This window comes from Tachysurus fulvidraco, chromosome 8 (assembly GCF_022655615.1).
Source record: "Tachysurus fulvidraco isolate hzauxx_2018 chromosome 8, HZAU_PFXX_2.0, whole genome shotgun sequence".
In the NCBI taxonomy this organism is placed as follows: Eukaryota; Metazoa; Chordata; class Actinopteri; order Siluriformes; family Bagridae; genus Tachysurus; species Tachysurus fulvidraco.
The window spans coordinates 25,838,028-25,858,474 of NC_062525.1; the positions used below are offsets into that span (position 1 = coordinate 25,838,028).

The 20,447-nt window shown below is 41.7% G+C and overlaps 1 protein-coding gene across 2 annotated transcripts; it reads left to right on the plus strand.

Moving 5' to 3' along the window:
* Nucleotides 1–424: 424 nt before the first annotated feature.
* Nucleotides 425–16,155, plus strand: rhobtb1 (Rho related BTB domain containing 1). Of its 2 annotated transcripts, XM_027157149.2 has the most exons (10): nucleotides 425–707; nucleotides 3,784–3,979; nucleotides 4,098–4,201; nucleotides 7,868–8,053; nucleotides 8,222–9,180; nucleotides 9,304–9,422; nucleotides 12,205–12,355; nucleotides 12,993–13,081; nucleotides 13,172–13,277; nucleotides 14,530–16,154. In XM_027157149.2, exons 2-10 carry the CDS (start codon nucleotides 3,800–3,802, stop codon nucleotides 14,697–14,699), a joined length of 2,064 nt encoding a protein of 687 aa, XP_027012950.1. In that variant the 5' UTR covers nucleotides 425–707; nucleotides 3,784–3,799; the 3' UTR covers nucleotides 14,700–16,154. The 2 variants fall into 2 exon arrangements, with proteins under 2 accessions (XP_027012950.1, XP_047673150.1); XM_047817194.1 differs by lacking the exons at nucleotides 425–707; nucleotides 3,784–3,979 and adding an exon at nucleotides 7,242–7,413 and having other exon boundaries at nucleotides 4,103–4,201; nucleotides 14,530–16,155.
* Nucleotides 16,156–20,447: the final 4,292 nt, after the last annotated feature.

Here is a 20,447-nt window from a genome sequence, read left to right on the forward strand (position 1 = left end):
TCCTGTCTCATGCCCAGTTTATGTATATTCAGATCCACTGAACCCTGAGTGAGATATAACAGTTCCTGACACACAGTAGATGGTTTAAAGCCCTAAAGCATCACTGCAGTTAATGTTCTGGTCAAATGTTGCATGAAAAACATAGATTTGTTTACAAAATGGCTGATTTAATAAATTGGTTATTATGAGTAGTTGTTGCCATGGTAACAATAAAGTAATGGCTTAAACCGTATTGTTTTGGTGTACACGTGTAGAAAAGTGTCTACACGCCGATATATAATGGCGCAGTCAGTCACCAGCCCTGTAATTCTGCCCCAATGAATTCTGTTTGTTTTTCCTGAATGAAACCGTGACGCCTGATATAAATAGCACGCGGCTCGCTGACGTCACGGGGGGAGGGAGGGGAGGGGAGGGGAGAGGGGGAGGGAGGCTGCGGCTGGTTCTTTATTAACGCTGTGAATGGAGCGTCAGAGCGCGTGAAGGCTGCAGCCAACAGAGAGCCCAGTGCATCATTACCGCTTCAGCACAAAGGGAATAACAGTCATCTGTTGTTGGGTTGGGATCATTAATGTGACCGGGAAATGATCTGTCTGCTTTTACACAGCTAACACTCCGGGAGGTCATTCTGCAACGGGGAAGAAAGCCAGGCGCAGGTCGCCTTAGTGCATCTCTCCAGGTCCAGACAACAAGAACAACATAAACACACGGTAGGTGCGGGCAGAGCAGGGGAGGGGAGGGGAGGGGAGGGGAGGGGAGGGGAGAGTGTGTTTGTGTGTGTGTTTGTGTGTGCGTCCCTGTGTGCGTCCCTGTGTGCGTCCCTGTGTGCGTCCCTGTGTGCGTCCCTGTGTGCGTCCCTGTGTGCGTCTCTGTGTGTGTGTGAATGTGTCCGCAATCCAGCACTTGCACTTACATGTGCATTTATATGTACATGTGCATCTACCTGTACACTTACATGTGAAATAACCTTTGTACTAACCTGCGCACGCACACTTACCTGTGTACTAATCTGTGCACTTACCTGTGAAATAACCTGTGCACTTACCTGTACACTTACCTGTGAAATAAACTATGCACTTACCTGTACACTTACCTGTGAAATATAAACTGTGGACTAAACTGTGCACTTACCTGTGAAATAAACTGTGCACTTACCTGTACACTTACCTGTGAAATAACCTGTGGACTAAACTGTGCACTTACCTGTAAAATAAACTGTGCACTTACCTGTGAAATAAACTGTGGACTAACCTGTGCACTTACCTGTGCAATAACCTGTACAATCGTCGTGGCCTACAGTAATGGTTAGAGAGTTTGACTCCTAACCCTAAGGTTGTGGGTTCGAGTCTCGGGTTGGCAAAACCACGACTGAGGTGCCCTTGAGCAAGGCAAACGAACCCCCCCAAGTGCTCTCCGGGCGCCACAGCATAAATGGCTGCCCACCGCTCCGGGTGTGTGTTCACGGTGTGTGTATGTGTGTGTTCACTGCTGTGTGCACTTTTTATGGGTTAAATGCAGAGAACAAATTCTGAGTGTGTCACTGTACTTAGCTGTATGTCACGTCACGTCACGTCACTGTGCACTAACCTGTGCACTAACCTGTACACTTACCAGATCCTTCTTTGCACTGCTACTACAGCACTTTGCCTACTGTACCTGGTGCAATGTCTTCCGATGTGTTTCAGTCATATGTGGCTGTTGTTGTGCAGAAATAAGCAGGTTTTCCTCGGGTCAGTTTCCAATCTGCATATTAACTTACACATTTAATGTCCACCCATAAGGCAGCTTCATATTACTAACTGAAAGGTTTCAGAACAATACTGTTCCCGCTGGTGTAGGTCATTGACAGGAACATCAGCACCTCAATCAGTCACCTCATGAATGCAAGCAGATCGCAAGACACTAGTTAAATTTCCGGTGTGTTCACTTGAAGGTTGGGATACGTGCACAACCATATCTATTTATTTAGAGTTTAAAGTGTCAGAAAGACATCTGCATTTCTGTTGCATCAGTGGTTATCATCATCAGCAGGTTTGTTTGTGCTGGTCAATAGATTTCACCACAGCATTGATCAGGAGGTCTGTGCTGTCACAAGGCAAGCTCGGAAGAACTTCTGTACATTATACACTCACTGGACCTTCTAATAGGAACCTGTGTATGTTTACTCACCTAATCATTTGGCATCAGTGCAATCCATAAAATCATGCAGATAAACGTCAAGAGATTCAGCTAATGTTCACATCGAGCTGTAAAATCTCACTTAGGTGTGTTCAGAGTTCAGAGACCATAATGAAAATCTGGTAGTATTTTTTTTTTTATTGAAAATTAAAATACAAAAATAAACAGATATAAAAAAAAAAATTTTGAAATACTTTTTTGGTTTAAATATTTCAAAAATATTTATTTTATTGAAAATTAAAATAAAAAAATAAACAGATATAAAAAAAATATTTTTGAAATATTTAAACCAAAAAAGTAAATTTAGCACATTTGCATCACACCTTCAGTGCTGGGTGTTCGATTCTCCACCTTACTGTATGTGTGAAGAGTTTGCATGTTCTTTCCACTGGGTATTCTGGTTTCCTCCACCATGCATGGTATTGTGATTGTCCTCACTGTGTGTGGTTGTGCCCTGTGATCATGCCTTGTGCACTGGGATCGACGCCAGGTTCCCTGCAACCACGTGTATTATGAACAGTTCAGAAAATGGATGGATGGAGGAACCTGGCAGATTTTCCTCATGCCTAATATCTACTGAAGGAACACTAAAAATAGATCTTAGGGTTTTGCTTGTTGACTCCTCTAGTCATTAAAGCAAAAATGTTTTATTACAAATAATAATTCATGTAAATATTTTGAAGATTTCAAGATGTCAAGGTTTCATTTGTGCTCTCTGACCTTTGGTCCCACTGTTTACACTTAGATAAAGGACCTTTATAAGAATCAGGCGAAGAACCCATGAGGAACCATTTGTGTCTGATGGCAGTATCAAAAGTATTGTGGAGAATATCCAAAACACACACACACGCGCACACACACACACACACACACACACACACACACACACACACAGTTATGTTGTTAGTGTCCAAACAACATATTTAATCTGGGCCATGATTCTGCACTTTACTCTGTTGTGTCTATTGACTACAGTGATTAGTGTCAATAATGCAGTGTCATGCTGTATAATCAGATCTACAGTGATGTCATGACTAATGATTAGAAAAGGATAATCTCTTTGTAATAAGGCTACGTTGATGTCTTGCTGTATATACGTAACACTCACACGATGCTATGATGATCATTTTATGACACTTACGCTCTAAATATTCTTGTGAAATCGTGTAAACTAGTATAGCGTGTAATAGACTTTAAGAGCTGGCAGGTAAATCCATCATTCTAATGATAACCTGTTGACTGTGTAATCTAATATCCATTTTAGATAAACTTCACTCAGGAGTATTTATCAGTGATAAGATTGATAAGTAATAAAAAAAACACCCTCTGTATTCTAACTAGCTCGTAGTTTGTCATAGTCTGAATGTTAAGAATATCCTCGTACCGTAGAAAGACAAAGAGGGAACGTTTTGAATTGTTCAGCTCAGCAGGAACAAGATACGGGGCGACTATTTTGGGTGTATGAAAAGTCCTGTATTACATTTTCGGTGACTCTGAGCTAAGGTCAATGATCTTTGTGGCTCATATATACAGTGACCTGATGGACATGTTCTTTGTTCCCTTTAACATAACCTTCTGTGGCTGAATATCAAACCTTTTCCTGTACAGGACACTGGGGTGCAGAATGGACTATGAAAGGCCCAACGTTGAAACTATAAAGTGTGTTGTGGTGGGAGACAATGCAGTAGGGAAGACTCGCCTTATCTGTGCCCGAGCCTGTAACACCACTCTGACGCAATACCAGCTGCTGGCTACTCATGTCCCTACAGTCTGGGCTATCGATCAATACCGAGTCTGCCAAGAGGTAACTTCTATGAGCACTAAACAAAGATATCAAAGTGTAGGAGAATGGAACAACTTGGTTTTATATACGATGAACTTGCACAAACCCGAGCTGCCATGCTGGAAATCTCTGTTCACAGGTATTGGAGCGCTCCAGAGACGTGGTGGATGATGTCAGTGTGTCTCTCAGGCTGTGGGACACCTTCGGAGACCACCACAAGGACAGGCGCTTTGCCTATGGCAGGTAAGGCTAGTTCAATTGCAACAATATGAAACCAGATCCACAGTTTCTAAAATAATACAGACAAAAGTGGAAGTTAAATCAGATTTATTCTGAAGACACAGCCACAACTATCGATCCATTCTACCGTTAAATATCAGGGCTCCGCTAACATCGTAGCAGCATCCTGTAATCAGATCCAAAACAGACGGAAAACCGAAACGTTTCATGTAAACGGATATAAATATGACAAGTCTCATGAATTCATCACGATATATACAGTAGAACTTTCATTTAACTCGTATGGCCTTTGGTTTCTTTTTCCATCACTTTCACCGTTCTGATGTATTTTATTTTAATTTGTTTTGCATTTTTAACACCTTTTCATATCAGTCTGAGTTTATATGAAGCCTAGCACTTCGTATCGATCTGCATTACGTGTGTGATGAATCATATCTGTATGTTCACTGATAAACCTCTAACTGAAGCCACTTTTATGTAAAGTGGATATATATATATATATATATATATATATATATATATATATATATATATATATATATATATATATATATATATATACATATATATATATATATAAATACTGAATACTTATAATCTTGTAATTTGGAGAAAATATAAATACAAAAATGACATGAGATTGTGGACCTATCTAAGAAGTTCTGAGCTTCCCAGATGACACACGAAGGTGAAATATATTGCTTCATATCATTTTCCTTTTATTAGGAGAAGTGTTAAATACTGTATGAGTCAATATGCCTCTTGACAACAGCTGTAAAAAATACTTATCCTATTTAGGGAACAAGTGTTATATTGATATGTTCCAGCAAAAGCTCTTTTGTGTTTGTTGCGAGTGTGTGGCAGATGGTGCTTGACGGTTTGAGTGCATGCCGACTGGAGAGACTTTCTTGCTTCTGACAGTTTGCAAAGGCTCGTAAGAAAACAGGACAACAGCAGTCACGCCCGCTTGAAGTATAAGTCTGTTCCCTGAGAGCAAATTAGAAAACGCTTCCTCCTTGATGTGGTGCATCGTTCAGCAAATTCACACCCAAGTGCACACGTGGATGCGGCGGCCTGGCCGCTCCATGCCGCGCTCCCTGTCCTTGGGCCGGTTGTCCTCTCAACAGAATTACATTTCCACTCTGTGGTGCCGTATATCCTCTTCCTGCTTCAATGGAACCTAAAAATAAAACAAGTGCTGGGGTGATAAACCCGGAGGGCAGCCTCTGGGTGATCGCCGGACCTCAAACTCCTTTATCCTTATTTATGGAATTATGACCGGGAATATGGACTTTTAAAGACGTGCAGTATACAGCAGTATTTCTGGATGCTGACATATCATACAGAGTTGACAGATATTTAGTTAGGGATTATTTTCCCCCGAATGTCCACTTGCCATTACTTGCAATGAGAAATGAAAAGAAAGAAAGTGTGTTCTGAATGCTGATTGGTTTGCAGCTGAATTAAAAATGAGTAAGAAACTGGGATGTAATCCAGAGGTGAATGGAGTTCACTATTAAAAAGAAAGATACAGATATGGTTATTAAAAAATTATGATCTTGTATGTAATGACCAATATTTTCAAAACTAGTGTTTATATTAAAGGTGAGGTCTCTGATGTTTGAAAGCCAATGTTGACATATAAAATCACCAAAACAAACACGCCCCTAACCCAAACGGGTCCCACCCCTGTATCGATAGCTCCGCCCACACATACATATGTAACCCAGGCGACTAACAGAAAGAAACGTGTCTTTATCATAGCTGAAGGGAAGAACAATACGATTGTAGATAAACAAACAAGCAAAAATGCCACACAAGCATAATGATGTAAAGGACAAAGGCATATATTAGTTCTGTGTAACAAAGCAAAACCAACGTTACTCACCTATCGAGAAGGAAAAAAGCGCCTCGGCGTCTTAAGTAAAGTCGGCCACATATTCACAGGTCGGAGTTTCCCGAGTCGATAACTCCTGAGCTAAACACTGTTACTACACAAAAGGCGGTTGTAGCTGCCTCTCTACATTACTACGATAGAAAAGAGGTGTTATTTGTGTAGTAACAGCGTTTAGCTCAGGAGTTATTGACTCGGGAAACTCCAACCTGTGAATATGTGGCCAACTTCCTGCTCCTTCAGTTCTCTCCAGCGCTGGAAAGCTGATCCTATATTAACACGTCCTACTTCTTGTCCTTATCGTAAGTCTTTCTTCTCTTTCTTTCTTTGTTTTTATCCTCCATGTCAATGTTAAAACCGCTTACTGCTAACGTCACATACGCGCACTGAACACTCTCTCCGCCCATATCGACAAGACACGCCCCTTTCTGCTTATTGGCTACACGTTTGTTTTGTTTTTGTTTTGTTGGAGACCGCACCTTTAATTTGGATTTGTATATTACTTGCTCAGCCGGTTGTGTACTAATATGTGCCAAGTACCGGATGGAAGTTCATTTATCATGGGGTTTGGCTGAAGAAGGTCAATAGAGACTAGACAGTGTCCAAGATGGACACAGTGTGTGCAATGCAGAGTTGATAGATTATCAGCTTTTCGTTTGGTCAGACAAGCTGTTTCTCTTCCCCATTGACTTCCTAGAAAGGTTTTTTTATTAGCAGCTGTTATGTGAGCTGTGTAATATCCCATAACATTCACATTCTCATTCTTGATCCCATCCTCTGACATATAATAGTTATTTTAGTGGAAATAGCCCTAGATACAGCATCTTACTACCGGATATCTGTTTTTATAGTACTGTTATTTCACAGGGCCGTAGATCTGCTGTAAACGACATACTTTGTGACAAAAGGTTCAGGGTTTGAGTCACACATAGATGATAGACAGTGGTGATCGGTTTGGTGCAAATGAGGAGAAAACTAATACAGTAATTATCTAACAACTATAGGGCCGACTACTAGTACGGAGCATTGTTCTGTGCCTGTTTTTGTTCATAGGGCACCTAGGACCTTAATACGAGTCTGATCGTAATCAAGACACTGTAAAGTCCTCTGCAAGTCCACTGGCTTCTTTATAACTTTCTGCATTTCCAGTTTGACTGTGTGGTGTGATAGCTGCGTCCATCGCTTGCCCTGTCAGCGAGTGCTACGCAATTCCTTTGGTGGACGATGACGAAGGGGTGATCATACATTGTTCACTGTTCTTGTGTGGTTGCCGGTGTTCCTCCTGTCAGCGTAGACAGTGTACTAACCTCACTCCCAGAAGGTATGCCAGCCACGTGTCAATATGTCTGCATGTCCTCCTTCTTGGTTTTCTTTTTTGTTTGTCATTTTGTTTCCCATCTTCTAATTGGTCCTTATTGAGGCGTCCCGCAAAACAAAGCATTGCCGAAGTTGTTGCTGAAGCATTGCTGCATAAGACAAGACGTCTTGAAGGACGTGGGTGTCAACCAAAGCAACCTTTCCCCATCCTGTCCGAAGGTCATTGTCAAGCCTGTACCGAGCCTGCAGGCAGGTCCTTTTTCCTCTGCATGCCAAACAAACATTTCAGGACTGTGGTTTTGCTACAGATACCGCTTGGCACCTTTCATGTACAGCATCCTTTGCTGCACATTGTTAGCATGCTTTGTAAAGTGATGTATTGCCCTTTGTTAGTAAGACAGAGATTTATGGTTGAGCAGTTGCTAGAGCTAATTTATTTCTTTTTTTTATACCCCAAGGTCTGATGTGGTGGTTCTGTGCTTTTCCATCGCCAACCCCAACTCCCTCTACCACGTAAAGACCATGTGGTACCTGGAGATCAAACACTTCTGCCCACGTACGCCTGTTATTCTAGTCGGGTGTCAACTTGACCTACGCTATGCAGACTTGGAGGCTGTCAACCGAGCTCGACGGCCGTTAGCGAGGTATTTGCTTATGTATTAACTTGTAAGATTCTTTATTCTGTATTATTTATATTCCTTATATTTTGTGTCACATATGATTTGTTGTTTTTATTAATGAGGTGAAGCAAGAGATGTCTGACTTACCAAACGCTATTGCATCATTATCTCATGTCTCATGTCTCAAAACAGGCCTATAAAACCAGGAGATATTTTGCCCCCAGAGAGAGGACGGGAGGTAGCGAAGGAGTTGGGGATTCCATACTATGAGACGAGTGTGTTTGATCAGTTTGGCATTAAAGACATCTTTGACAATGCTATCCGAGCTGCTCTCATCTCCAGACGCCACCTTCAGTTCTGGAAGTCCCATCTACGAAAGGTCCAGAAGCCCCTCTTGCAGGCACCATTTCTCCCACCAAAAGCTCCTCCACCACTGATCAAGCTCCCAGAATGTCCCCGCAAAAATCAGGATGGCCCCAGGAAACTGCTGGAGAACCCTCTCTGTGCTGATGTTATGTTCATTGTTCAAGAACACTTCAATGTTTTTGCCCACAAGATCTACCTATCTACCTCATCCTCCAAGTTCTATGACCTGTTCCAGATGGACATCTCTGAAGAGTCCCAGCGCATGGTTGTGACAGAGCTTCACAGGCGAGAGCACCTGATGCGAACTCTCAGTCTGGACACAGAAGAAGCCATGGCTGTGCTTTCCAACCTCTCACCTAGTTCCCTACGGGCTTCCAAGAGTGATGGAACTCTGAAGGTAAGGAACTTTAATGGCAAGCACCACCACAATAAGCTGTCCTTGGCAATTTGGTGCAAGGCTTTTCAAAGCATCCACAAAGAATCCGTGGTTAATCCGGTAACAGGAACCGCAGCTGTCATGACTGTGGTGAAGATGGACAACTCCTTCCAGCTGGCTCCGTTCAAAGCAGTACTGCGGTTCCTGTACACAGGAGAACTGAATGAAAAGGAGATGGACTTGATGAAGATCGCTCAGATTGCTGAGATCCTAGAAGTTTTTGACCTAAGAATGATGGTTGAGAATATCATGAACAAAGAAGGCTTTATGAATAAGGAAATCACAAAAGCGTTTCATGTGAGAAAAGCCAACAGGATTAAGGAATGTCTTGCCAAGAGCAGCTTCACAGGTAAAAGACCCAGAACACCTGCTGACTGCTGAAACATCCCGATTAATGCATAATTATAATTTTATAATAATCGTTTGATTGTCAAGATCTTTTTCTCATGGTCTTCTTTTGCAATTCTGGAAGATGTGGTGTTTAGGTTGGATGACGGCACCATCGATGCCCATAAGCCGTTGCTGATCTCCAGCTGTGATTGGATGGCTGCTCTGTTTGGAGGCTCGTTCATAGAGAGTGCAAATAATGAGGTGAGCCTTAAAACAATGCTCGATGGACTGCCAGCAGTTTTACTTTTGTGTTGTTGGAAAACTCCAGAGCAGGTTTTCTTTGTTACGGCTGTAACCAGGCATCAAAGCACATACAGAATGTCTCTGCTTTTAGAATATAGTGAACTTGAAGCCTGGCCTAGTTTTTTTTTGCTGCTTGTTGCTGTGCTGGGTCAACATACTGTACCAGTTTACATTTGGGACATCATTATTTTAGACTCTGTCCTACTTACACTGAGTAAATATTGCACATTTAGATTATACAAGTTATTCTACAAGGGGTCACGTTGGTTTAGTGGTTAGCACGTTCGCCTCACACCTCCAGGGTTGGGGTTCGATTCCTGCCTCCGTCTTGTGTGTGTGGAGTTTGCATGTTCTCCCCGTGCCTCGGGGGTTTCCTCCGGGTACTCCGGGTTTCCTCCCCCGGTCCAAAGACATGCATGGTAGGTTGATTGGCATCTCTGGGAAATTGTCCGTAGTGTGTGAGTGTGTGAGTGAATGAGTGTGTGTGTGTGCCCTGTGATGGGTTGGCACTCCGTCCAGGGTGTATCCTGCCTCGTTGCCCGATGACGCTCCCTGTGACCCGAGAAGTAGAATGAATGAAGTTATTCTACATTTCCTGTGTGTGTGTGTGTGTGTGTGTGTGTGTGTGTGTGTGTGAACATATAATTTATAACTATATGCTGTTGGGTTGTCCATTTTAATTATGATTAGATATGATTTACCCTTATACACATACTGTTTGTAACATCATGTTCCACACTCCACTGGTCCTCATTCCTTTTTTTTTATGGCTGTCCAAAAATCTTACAACCCCCTCTCGCTGGTCTCGCCTCAAATCATACTACAGCAGCCTCCTCGTATGTGCACTGGGACGTGGACCGCACTGAGAACCCTAAGGCTTTGTCATCCACTACTCTATAACTTCAGCAGTCAAAACAGCCAACAAATACACAGAAAAACATGAAGAAGAATGTACATGAAATATAGATTTAATATTGACCGTTTAAGATATTAGGAAGATGTTCTAAACAAATTGGCATTTTTTCCGTTTGTTATTTCTAAACCACTATTCGGATGGGATTAGTTCTACGTGGGGACGTGAGGGGTAAAGTAATTATTACCAGAGCTTCTCGGTGAGTTTAGTCCCGTCCCAATGTGTCATCTCTGTAATCATTACGGACAATGTCAGTAAAGATTACGGCGAATTTTACCTTCTGTAAAAAGGTCCGGGAAAATGACCTCAGGTAATACTGATCCCGTCCGAATAGACCCGCTGTAAATATGTACGGTAAAATTCTGTTAAAAGTAGTTTTTGGCGCGTTTTGCAAGCATGGAGGCGCTTGAAACAGGAAGTGACGTCATACGCACATGACGACAAGGAGGTTACTATGGTGTGTAAAGTGAGTTAACCCTCCCCCTTCTGCTAGATTTACTGAGACGTCTTGTCCCGTGCCAATTGGCCAATTAATATTACAGACGTCCTGAGGTAAAATTGCATTACTCCACGTCCCCACGTAAAACTGATCCCGTCCGAATAGGGCTTAAGACACTTATATACAAAGATTTCGTAATATATATTTTTTGTTTCATTTGCACCGAGTCCAACGATGCCATGATCATTTTTATTTGTTTTTATCACAATATCAAACCATGAACTTATTAAACCATAACCCCACAAGTCTGAGGTCAGCTCGCCTTTCATCCACTGCGAGAATTGGCATATTAAGCTTTCAGGTAGTATTATTTTGTAGACTCTTGGCTTAGTTTGTCTTATTTTTATCCAGTACACCTACACATAGTGTACTGTGTGAGTATAAAGTTACCCACTGTAGTCCATCTGGGATAAGATTGCTATGCAGCTTCCCATAATCTCTCTGTGAAAAACCTCTTCAGGACCACAGTGTGTAATTTGGGTATTCGTCCAGTGGCCTGTTACACACTGTGCGTGTTTACAGACCACATTATTAGATGTACCTACATTATTATTCCACCTCGTGTTGGTGTACAGTTAAAGAGTGTACCTTATCTTTATCCTTGTGTAGTGTGTGTTCATCGTATTCTATCTTCATCAGGTTCTCGCCGCACTGCTTCTCGGTGCCGTTTGGTTAGCAGAACGTTCTCAGCCCATTAGTAACCTTGAGGTATTCAAAAAACCATGTTGGTGTCAGTCTATGCGCTGAAAGATCCACGCAAACAGTCAGAGATGGCCGTGTAGTTCCGGTGGACTGAGCACCAGTCAATAGATCTACACTGTAATAAAATGTTGAGCCTTTCCAAAGTCCCTGCTAAAATGTTTAACACCACGTCGCTTGGACTTGCATAGTTTAGATATTGAATGATTTTTCCCCAATCATTTTATCCTTAATTTGTTCTTAGCAAATTCCACCCACTAAGCAGCTCTCTGTCGTACAGCAGCCACTAACTGGGGGCCGTGAAGGCTAACTCGTTCTTCTTTAGAAGGCTGACGTCATCTTTTCAAACTGCTACTCAAGTAACGTTACACACTTGGACGAAAGCTGCAATCATCCACATACTGTACATGAGCTCACTGAGTGTCACTAGTGTGATAGTGTAGAGACTAATGTCGTCCCTGCTGCCCTGAGAGTAAGGTGTTCGAACCCATGAGAGTCCATGAGATTACAGCAGAAGAGATGAGTATACTCAGTGTGTGTGTGTGTGTGTGTGTGTGTGTGTGTGTGTGTGTGTGTGTGTGTGTGTGTGTGTGTGTGTGTGTGTGTGTGTGTGTGCACTTTGTTGCCAGGTCTCTTTTCCTAATACCAGCAGGGTGTGTATGCAGGCAGTGTTGGAGTATCTTTATACCAATCAGCTGTCACCCATCGCTGATTTGGACCCAATGGAATTAATTGCTCTGGCAAACAGACTGTGCCTTCCCCGCCTCATCGCCCTGACAGGTGCACCCTTCATCTCTCCTCTCTCTCTATCTCTATCTTTCTCTCTCTCTCTCTCTCTCTCTCTCTCTCTCTCTCTCTCTCTCTCTCTCTCTCTTTCTCTCTGTTTTTCTCTCTCTCTCTCTGTCTCTCTCTCTATCTATCTATCTATCTATCTATCTATCTATCTATCTATCTATCTATCTATCTATCTATCTATCTATCTCTATCTGCTTTCTCTCTGTCTCTCTTTCTTTTGCACACACACACACACACACACACACACACACACACACACACACACACACACACATGTACACAGAGAGAGTAGAAATTTGGATCAAACTATCATTTTGCTTCCCCTGTTCAGTGTTGCTTAGCAACAAGAAACGTCAAGGCTCTGAAAAAAAAACGAGCTATTCCACAGACCATAGATTGTAGGTTGTCTAGTTAATGTCATCAGCCTCCATGTAAAACAGAAAAATTGACAGATGATGTTGATCTACCGCTCACATATATTCAAAGGTTTTGTGAAAGGATGCCTAGGCTTCGGTCAGCAAAACCTCCTGATTTAGACTCGTCAATTTACACTGTTTCTAATGCTTTGCCAAGATGGTTATCAATCTGAGCTCTGATTTAAAACACTATCCTTGTCCACCAGAGCAATATGCTGTGAGTGAGCTGGTAAAAGCTTCTAGGGATTTCCAAGACATAGACGGAGAGGTTCTCAACTACCTGGAGCTTGCTCAGGTATTTATTACCCGTTCCATACGATCCGTCCTCGTCGGTTGTGTTTATTATATGATGTTCACAGACATTTCTCCTTTTTTCCCCTCACAGTTTCATAATGCCAACCAACTCACTGCTTGGTGTTTGCATCACATATGCACTCACTATAATAACATCTGTGCCAATTATCGCAAAGAGATCAAGTCCAAATCCCAAGGTACGGTTAATGTTAATGAGCTGTGTGTAAAATACATGGTGTGTGTGTTTATTTATACATTCACCATAAACTTTAATACGAACATCTCTATGATTTTAGTTACTATATCCTTCACCTACTGTATCCTGGCACCGATCCGGCCGTTTTCCTCTGATTTCTCACAAGACGTGTTTTTGTCTTTTTACCATTCGGTGTAAACTCAACAAAAATAATGCAGTGAAACTCGACCCAACACCATTTGTAGGACATGTAGGTTGCAGTAGAATCATAAACAGTTTCAGGGGTAAATAAACTGCCAACACAGCAAGTAGAAACGGTTCGCTGTCTGAAGGAAGCTCATTTGATTTGAAGGAAACTAATCTCAGTCTAGCCTCCAGCCATGTTTGTGTTCCTTCTCCTTCAGACAGCGTTAACTTCCACCTCGCTGTCGAACGCATTTCTCACTTAACAAACAAAGAACACTCACATTCTCAGTATGAGTCTTAACTCGGCTCGCAGTTTAATTAGACATACAGCTAGCTAAGATTCTTAGCTAAAGACCATAATTATGTGTCAGGTGTATTCACAGTGATGAGGTGAAAAGTCTTTCCAGGCCTTCTTGCTTATCTATTTATTATTTTTTCTATCATTTAGCATTACGTCACCCATTAGCTAGCCGTTAGCTAGTTATCAATTATTCACTTATCTCTATTAAATCTCACTGTTTTGCTCATTGCTAATTAGATAACCATTGTTAACCAAGTGTGGTCTGTGGCTAAAAGCTAACATAGCAGGCAAATCTAAGTTACTTTAAAATAGCTTCATAGCTAATTTAAGTCCAGGTTTCTCGCTAACCAGACCTGTGTTCATAACCAGGTTTAATAACGAGTTCACACGTGTTGTAATGCTCTGTTTTACCCAACAGAACAGAGTAAATTTTTTTTTTTTGCACCAGGAATCACCAACAAATTCAGATCATGGATTTTGCCTATTGTATGATTAGTCACTCTGTAATCATTTAAAAATGTCATATTTTATCAGTAATAATTCTGTTTCTTTAATAATTGCTTGACATTTACTTTGGTACATTAATGTTTCTATAATTATAAATCTCTCAACTTTCTTTTATTCCTCCTTTTAAATGACAGCCTGTAATTACTCCAATGTCCTCAACCTCAAGAGACCTTTGTGTATGAGATCAGTGTGTATTTTAGCACCACCTTTCTTACCCTTGATCGCTCCTTTTCTTTCTTCCTGCCTGTTATGTGAGCAGAAAACCAAGAGTACTTTGAGAAGCATCGCTGGCCTCCGGTTTGGTACCTGAAGGAGGAAGATCACTATCAGCGTGTGAGGAAGGAGAGGGAGAAGGAAGACGTGGTCCTGAACAAGCACCTGTCTCGCCGGCGCTGGTGTTTCTGGAGCAGTTCTCCTGCAGTGGCCTGAGAGAGAGAGACAGTGAGAGAGACAGTGAGAGAGACAGTGAGAGAGACAGTGAGCGAGAGAGATAGTGAGAGAGAGAGAGATGGCACTTCCCTTCCTGCTAACTGCTAGCAAGTTTCTGTCTTAACCTACAGATAATTTATCTGGAAATGCACTGAAATCATTTCTGAGCTTTACTCTCCACCCTGTAAGTCCAGCTTTACTCTCCACCCTGTAAGTCCAGCTTTACTCTCCACCCTGTAAGTCCAGCTTTACTCTCCACCCTGTAAGTCCAGCTTTACTCTCCACTCTGTAAGTCCAGCTTTACTCTCCACCCTGTAAGTCCAGCTTTACTCTCCACCCTGTAAGTCCAGCTTTACTCTCCACCCTGTAAGTCCAGCTTTACTCTCCACCCTGTAAGTCCAGCTTTACTCTCCACCCTGTAAGTCCAGCTTTACTCTCCACCCTGTAAGTCCAGCTTTACTCTCCACCCTGTAAGTCCAGCTTTACTCTCCACCCTGTAAGTCCAGCTTTACTCTCCACCCTGTAAGTCCAGCTTTACTCTCCACCCTGTAAGTCCAGCTTTACTCTCCACCCTGTAAGTCCAGCTTTACTCTCCACCCTGTAAGTCCACGTCCAAACGGTTTAAAGCACAATTTAAAATCTGCATTCACAAAATACAGGACATCAAAAAATGTATCAGGATGAAGAGAGAAAAAATCCAAACCGTACAAATAACCACTTTATAAAATGTCCTTAATTTCTGTATAACGTTTTTCTGCACCTTCGAAGTCAGTCAGCTGTTTAAATTATTATTCAGATTTAGCAAATGTTACGAACAACCACAGAGTTCTAACTGACTTTGTGATGCTTTAGAGTTCTGGCACTTTTCCTAATAAAAGCCGTCACTCTACGTCGTGTGTTACGTCGTTCACTAAACAGCAGCTTCCTTTGACACCAGCCCTAATAAATACATCAGGTAAATCACTGCAGTTACTGATCCGCTGTATGATACGGAATCCTCAGCTTAGATAGTCCTGTAATTCTGTGTAAACATTTATAGCCGAATAAAACTTCTTATTAGAAGGGCTTAGCATCACGGCTTAGTTCAGGTCTTACTTGAAACCGAGAAGCGAAACAATCAATAGCCACCGATCACATATACTGTCTTCACCGTGATTGTGCTAGGTGTTACATGTAGGCTTACTGTAGTGGATCTAAACTCTATACTTTACACATCAGTGATTGTTCTGGTCATATAAAGGGTTAATGTAGGTGAGTGAATGTAACTGAGCAATAAGCTGAAAGTGCAGGACTTGTCTTTCAGCTGATTCTGTCATGTGTTAATCGGGATAGATGATCATGTGTGTGTGTGTGCGTGCGTGCGTGTGCGTGTGTGTATGTGTTTGTGTGTGCGCGCGTGTGTGCGTGTGTGTGCGCGTGTGTGTGCGTATGTGCGTGTGTGTGCGTGCGTGTGCGTATGTGTGTGTGTGCGTATGTGTGTGTGTGTGTGTGTGTGTGCGTGTGTGTGCGTATGTGTGTGGTGTGTGTGTGGTGTGTGTGTGTGTGTGCGCGTGTGCGTGCGTGTGTATGTATTTGTGTGCGCGCGTGTGTGTGCGAGCGTGCGTGCGTGCGTGCGCGTGTGTGTGTGTGTGTGTGTGTGTACAGTACACCACCTCATCATTACTCTATCCCTCCTTTCAGGCAGGTCACATTGACACTGAAGGGAATCTTAATACTTGAACAATAAAACGCTTCTTTACGTCTTTATGCTTGTCTTTAGTTTACTGAACTATAAAGTAGCTGATGCTCATCTGTGTTTTCTCCTGTTCTTCTTCTCTGCTGCTGTAAACCAAGTGGCTGGTTCATTTGGTACTTGATTTCTCTGGTCGTCCCCCTTAATGCTGACTATTTGTTTATGTATTTATTCATTTTCTAAATCCGATACTGTTTGGTGAATTATAATAAATGATTGATTTACCTACACAGAGTTCAGCGTTTGTTTTCTGCCACCATAAAATCTACTGGATCTAATCTAATCTACAGGATTATCGTTTCTATGGTAACAGCCCATTCACATGGACTTGGTCATGAATTAAGACTAATAATGAACAGTGTTTAATTTTGACAAACTCTGATGTTATGATGGATTAATGGACGGCGACTCTGGTGTCAGATGATTTTCTGAAAGAAACCGGTGAGGAAACGACGCTTACGGACGCTTTAACATGAACAATAACAAGAGCTGAAACAAAAACAGCATTCAGTTGTAATTGTTAGCAAAACACTAAGTTACAAAAAGGAATAAAATTCATTTATTTTCTCATTGTCAGCTTTCCTACATCAATGTGCCAGGTCATGTTGTATTCCTTATTTATTAAAAAAAGAAAAATGACTCGAGGAAAATAAAGCTGGCTCGTTGTATCATGGAGCTGAACAAGTATGTGTTCAAGTATAAAATGAAGGCGATTCATTTCTATTCTCTTGACTTTCTTATAGTCTTTCAATATATTTAGGAGTAAGTTTAGTAGTGGTTAGTTATGGGTCTGGTTAGTTAGACTGTCCTTTAGGTGTCTGTAATAATCATCAGGTCATTTTTATTTCTGATTAAAGTTCAGAATGTGAAAGATATTTAATAAAGTCAGAACCTTAAGGGTTCGTTTAAGTTACAAAAACTCCTAGAAAGTAACTTATTTACTATTTTCTGTATATTATTATGTATTATGACCTGGGAATTTATTTATTTATTTATTTATTTATTTATGAAAATCTGTTATTCTAAGCAGGAATTTAAAAGAGTTCCAGTGAAGCAGTGACGAAGCTCAGACACCTGACATGTTTTATATGGCTGCGATTCCATCATTTATACACGATGTAATGACCAGATCCTGGACCCTTCGATATTCACACAGGAGACTCGTGCTCCCTGTAAGATCCCTTCATATCAGACTGTACCATTAATAATACATGTCTCCGGGTTGCTACAGGTTTCTGTGGAGCTGACCTAGAAAAGTGTGGCCTTGTGGTCGAGGTCACTGTAGATATTTTTTTTTTATCTGCCCAGTTGTCAGAAGCGCCCTCTGCTGGTAGATGTTTTTTAAGCTGCTTCTAAGTGAATAAATTCTTTAATTTATTAAATTGTTGTTTTTTTCCCATGGGGAATACTGATTTTCCTCACACCTTTAGGGTTGAGGGTTTGAGATTCTTGCCTCTTCCCTGAGTGTCTGTGGCATGTGTATGTTTTCACCCATGATTCATAGGTTCCTCTGAGTTCCTTTGGTTTCCTCCCTAATACTGAAGACATGGATTGTAAGCTGATTGGCTTCTCTAGTGTCTGAGTGCGTGAATGGGTGTGTAAGTGTGTGTAATTGTGACTGCCACCCTGTCCAGTGTGTCCCCTGCATTGTGCCTCAAGTCCCCTGGGGTCAGTTGCCCTCGAACCCCTGCAGGATAAAAACAACACAGAAGATGGATGGATGTTCATGCTGCCTGATTCCTAGTCCCTGTAATTAAACACTGTTTGTAACTATTTTTAAGTGAATACGTGCAGATTGTTGTACCTTTTTATAATTATTATCTTACACCTGCTTCAGTCATTAGTAATAAATAGTGATAGACATGACAAAGTCTGTTTAAATATCTTTTCTCACTAGCACTTTCACAGTAGAGGCACGGTGGCTTAGTGGTTAGCACGTTCGCCTCACACCTCCAGGGTCGGGGGTTCGATTCCCACCTCCGCCTTGTGTGTGTGGAGTTTGCATGTTCTCCCCGTGCCTCGGGGGTTTCCTCCGGGTACTCCGGTTTCCTCCCCCGGTCCAAAGACATGCATGGTAGGTTGATTGGCATCTCTGGAAAATTGTCCGTAGTGTGTGAGTGAATGAGAGTGTGTGTGCCCTGTGATGGGTTGGCACTCCGTCCAGGGTGTATCCTGCCTCGATGCCCGCTGACGCCTGAGATAGGCACAGGCTCCCCGTGACCCGAGAAGTTCGGATAAGCGGTAGAAAATGAATGAATGAATGAATGAATGACTTTCACAGTAAATGTCATGGTAAATAATGTACATTTGTGTATAAAATCTTTTACTAAATATTTCACAGAAAAATTGACTATAAACACTGATCTGATATCAGTGTTGTAATGTAACGGAGTACAAATACTTCGTTACTGTACTTAAGTAGAAATGTCACGTATCTGTACTTTACTTCGCTATTTAAATTTAAGTAAACTTTCACTTTTACTCCACTACATTTCCGAGATAAAATGTTCACTTTTACTCCGTTATATTCCCACTAAGCATCTATGTTACTCGTTACTACAGAATAAACTCAGAAGAAATGTGTGTGACTGTAATAAGGGAGGTTTGGTGTATCACTGCTCCTAGATTGTATTACGCTCCGCACGCTGTATTTCAGCATAATGTTGTCAAAGGAGGCGGAAACACAACTGAAACCGCCATGGAAGCCCCTATTATCATAGACGACCACCCCGACGATAGCGGTGAACAGGGTGAAGAAGATAACGTTATACACACATGGCCGTATTTGCAAGAAATGTTTCTGTACATTGGAACTAAAGATTCTTCCTACAGGATGAAGCGTCTCTTATGCCTATGGGAAATCACTGAAATTTTACTTTTTACTTTTACTTCAAATACTTAAGTACATTAAATATCAGAAATGACTTTTGATACTTAAGTACAGTAAATATCAGATATTTTAAGACTTTTACCAAAGTCTTTTTCTAGTACGATACTTGTGCTTTTACTCAAGTATTGCTTTCTAGTACTTTATACGACACTGATGATCTGACACCAAAGTTGAACCAGTTTTATATTTTACAGTAAAGTCTCAAATTGAGGTAGGAATTGTAATTATGTTGCTTTATGTCGCCCTCTGGTGGTCACATGATGATAGTTTTTAATTGCTTGCACGTCTGTTTCTTAAAGCTTAAACACCCAACGAAATGAACTATTTGATGTAAAGAACTATAAACACTATTATTTACACACAAATACATAAAAAACCTTTTACAAAGGAGTGGCCAGGTACGAATTACTGCCTTTACTGGGTGGAAATATCTATACTGTAGTGGGGCAAAATAATAACCTGCTATTATGTGGCTTCCTCTATGTGTGTTTGACCTGAGTAGGATCTCCATCCATCCATCCATCTTCTACCGCTTATCCGGGCCCGGGTCGCGAGGGCAGCAGTCCAAGCAGGGACGCCAAGACTTCCCTCTCCCCAGACACTTCCTCCAGCTCTTCCTGGGGAATACCAAGAATGCTAAAAAGAAATACCACTGAAGTACTGAACTGAACTGAACTGAACTGAACTGAACTGAACTGAACTGAACTGTAGTACATTATAAAGTAGACTCATGTTAGGAATTCTGATTAGATAACTAATAAAAATCCCATCTGTAACACCTCCAGATTATATTCTCAGCAAGCTGGGAAACTGCTGTAATTAGATCTGTAGGGTGTGTTGTTTTGTAGCCCTTTGGCGCTCTCTGCTGGGGGAGATGTTAACATGAAGCAAACAGACAGACAGACAGATAGACAAAGACAAGCAGACAGACAGACAGACAGACAGACAGACAGACAGACAGACAGACAGACAGAAAGAGACAGGCAGATAGACAGACAGAGACAGACAGACAGACAGACAGAGACAGACAGACAGACAGACAGACAAAGACAGAGACAGACAGATAGACAGAGACAAACAGACAGACAGACAGAGACAGGCAGACAGACAGACAGACAGACAGACA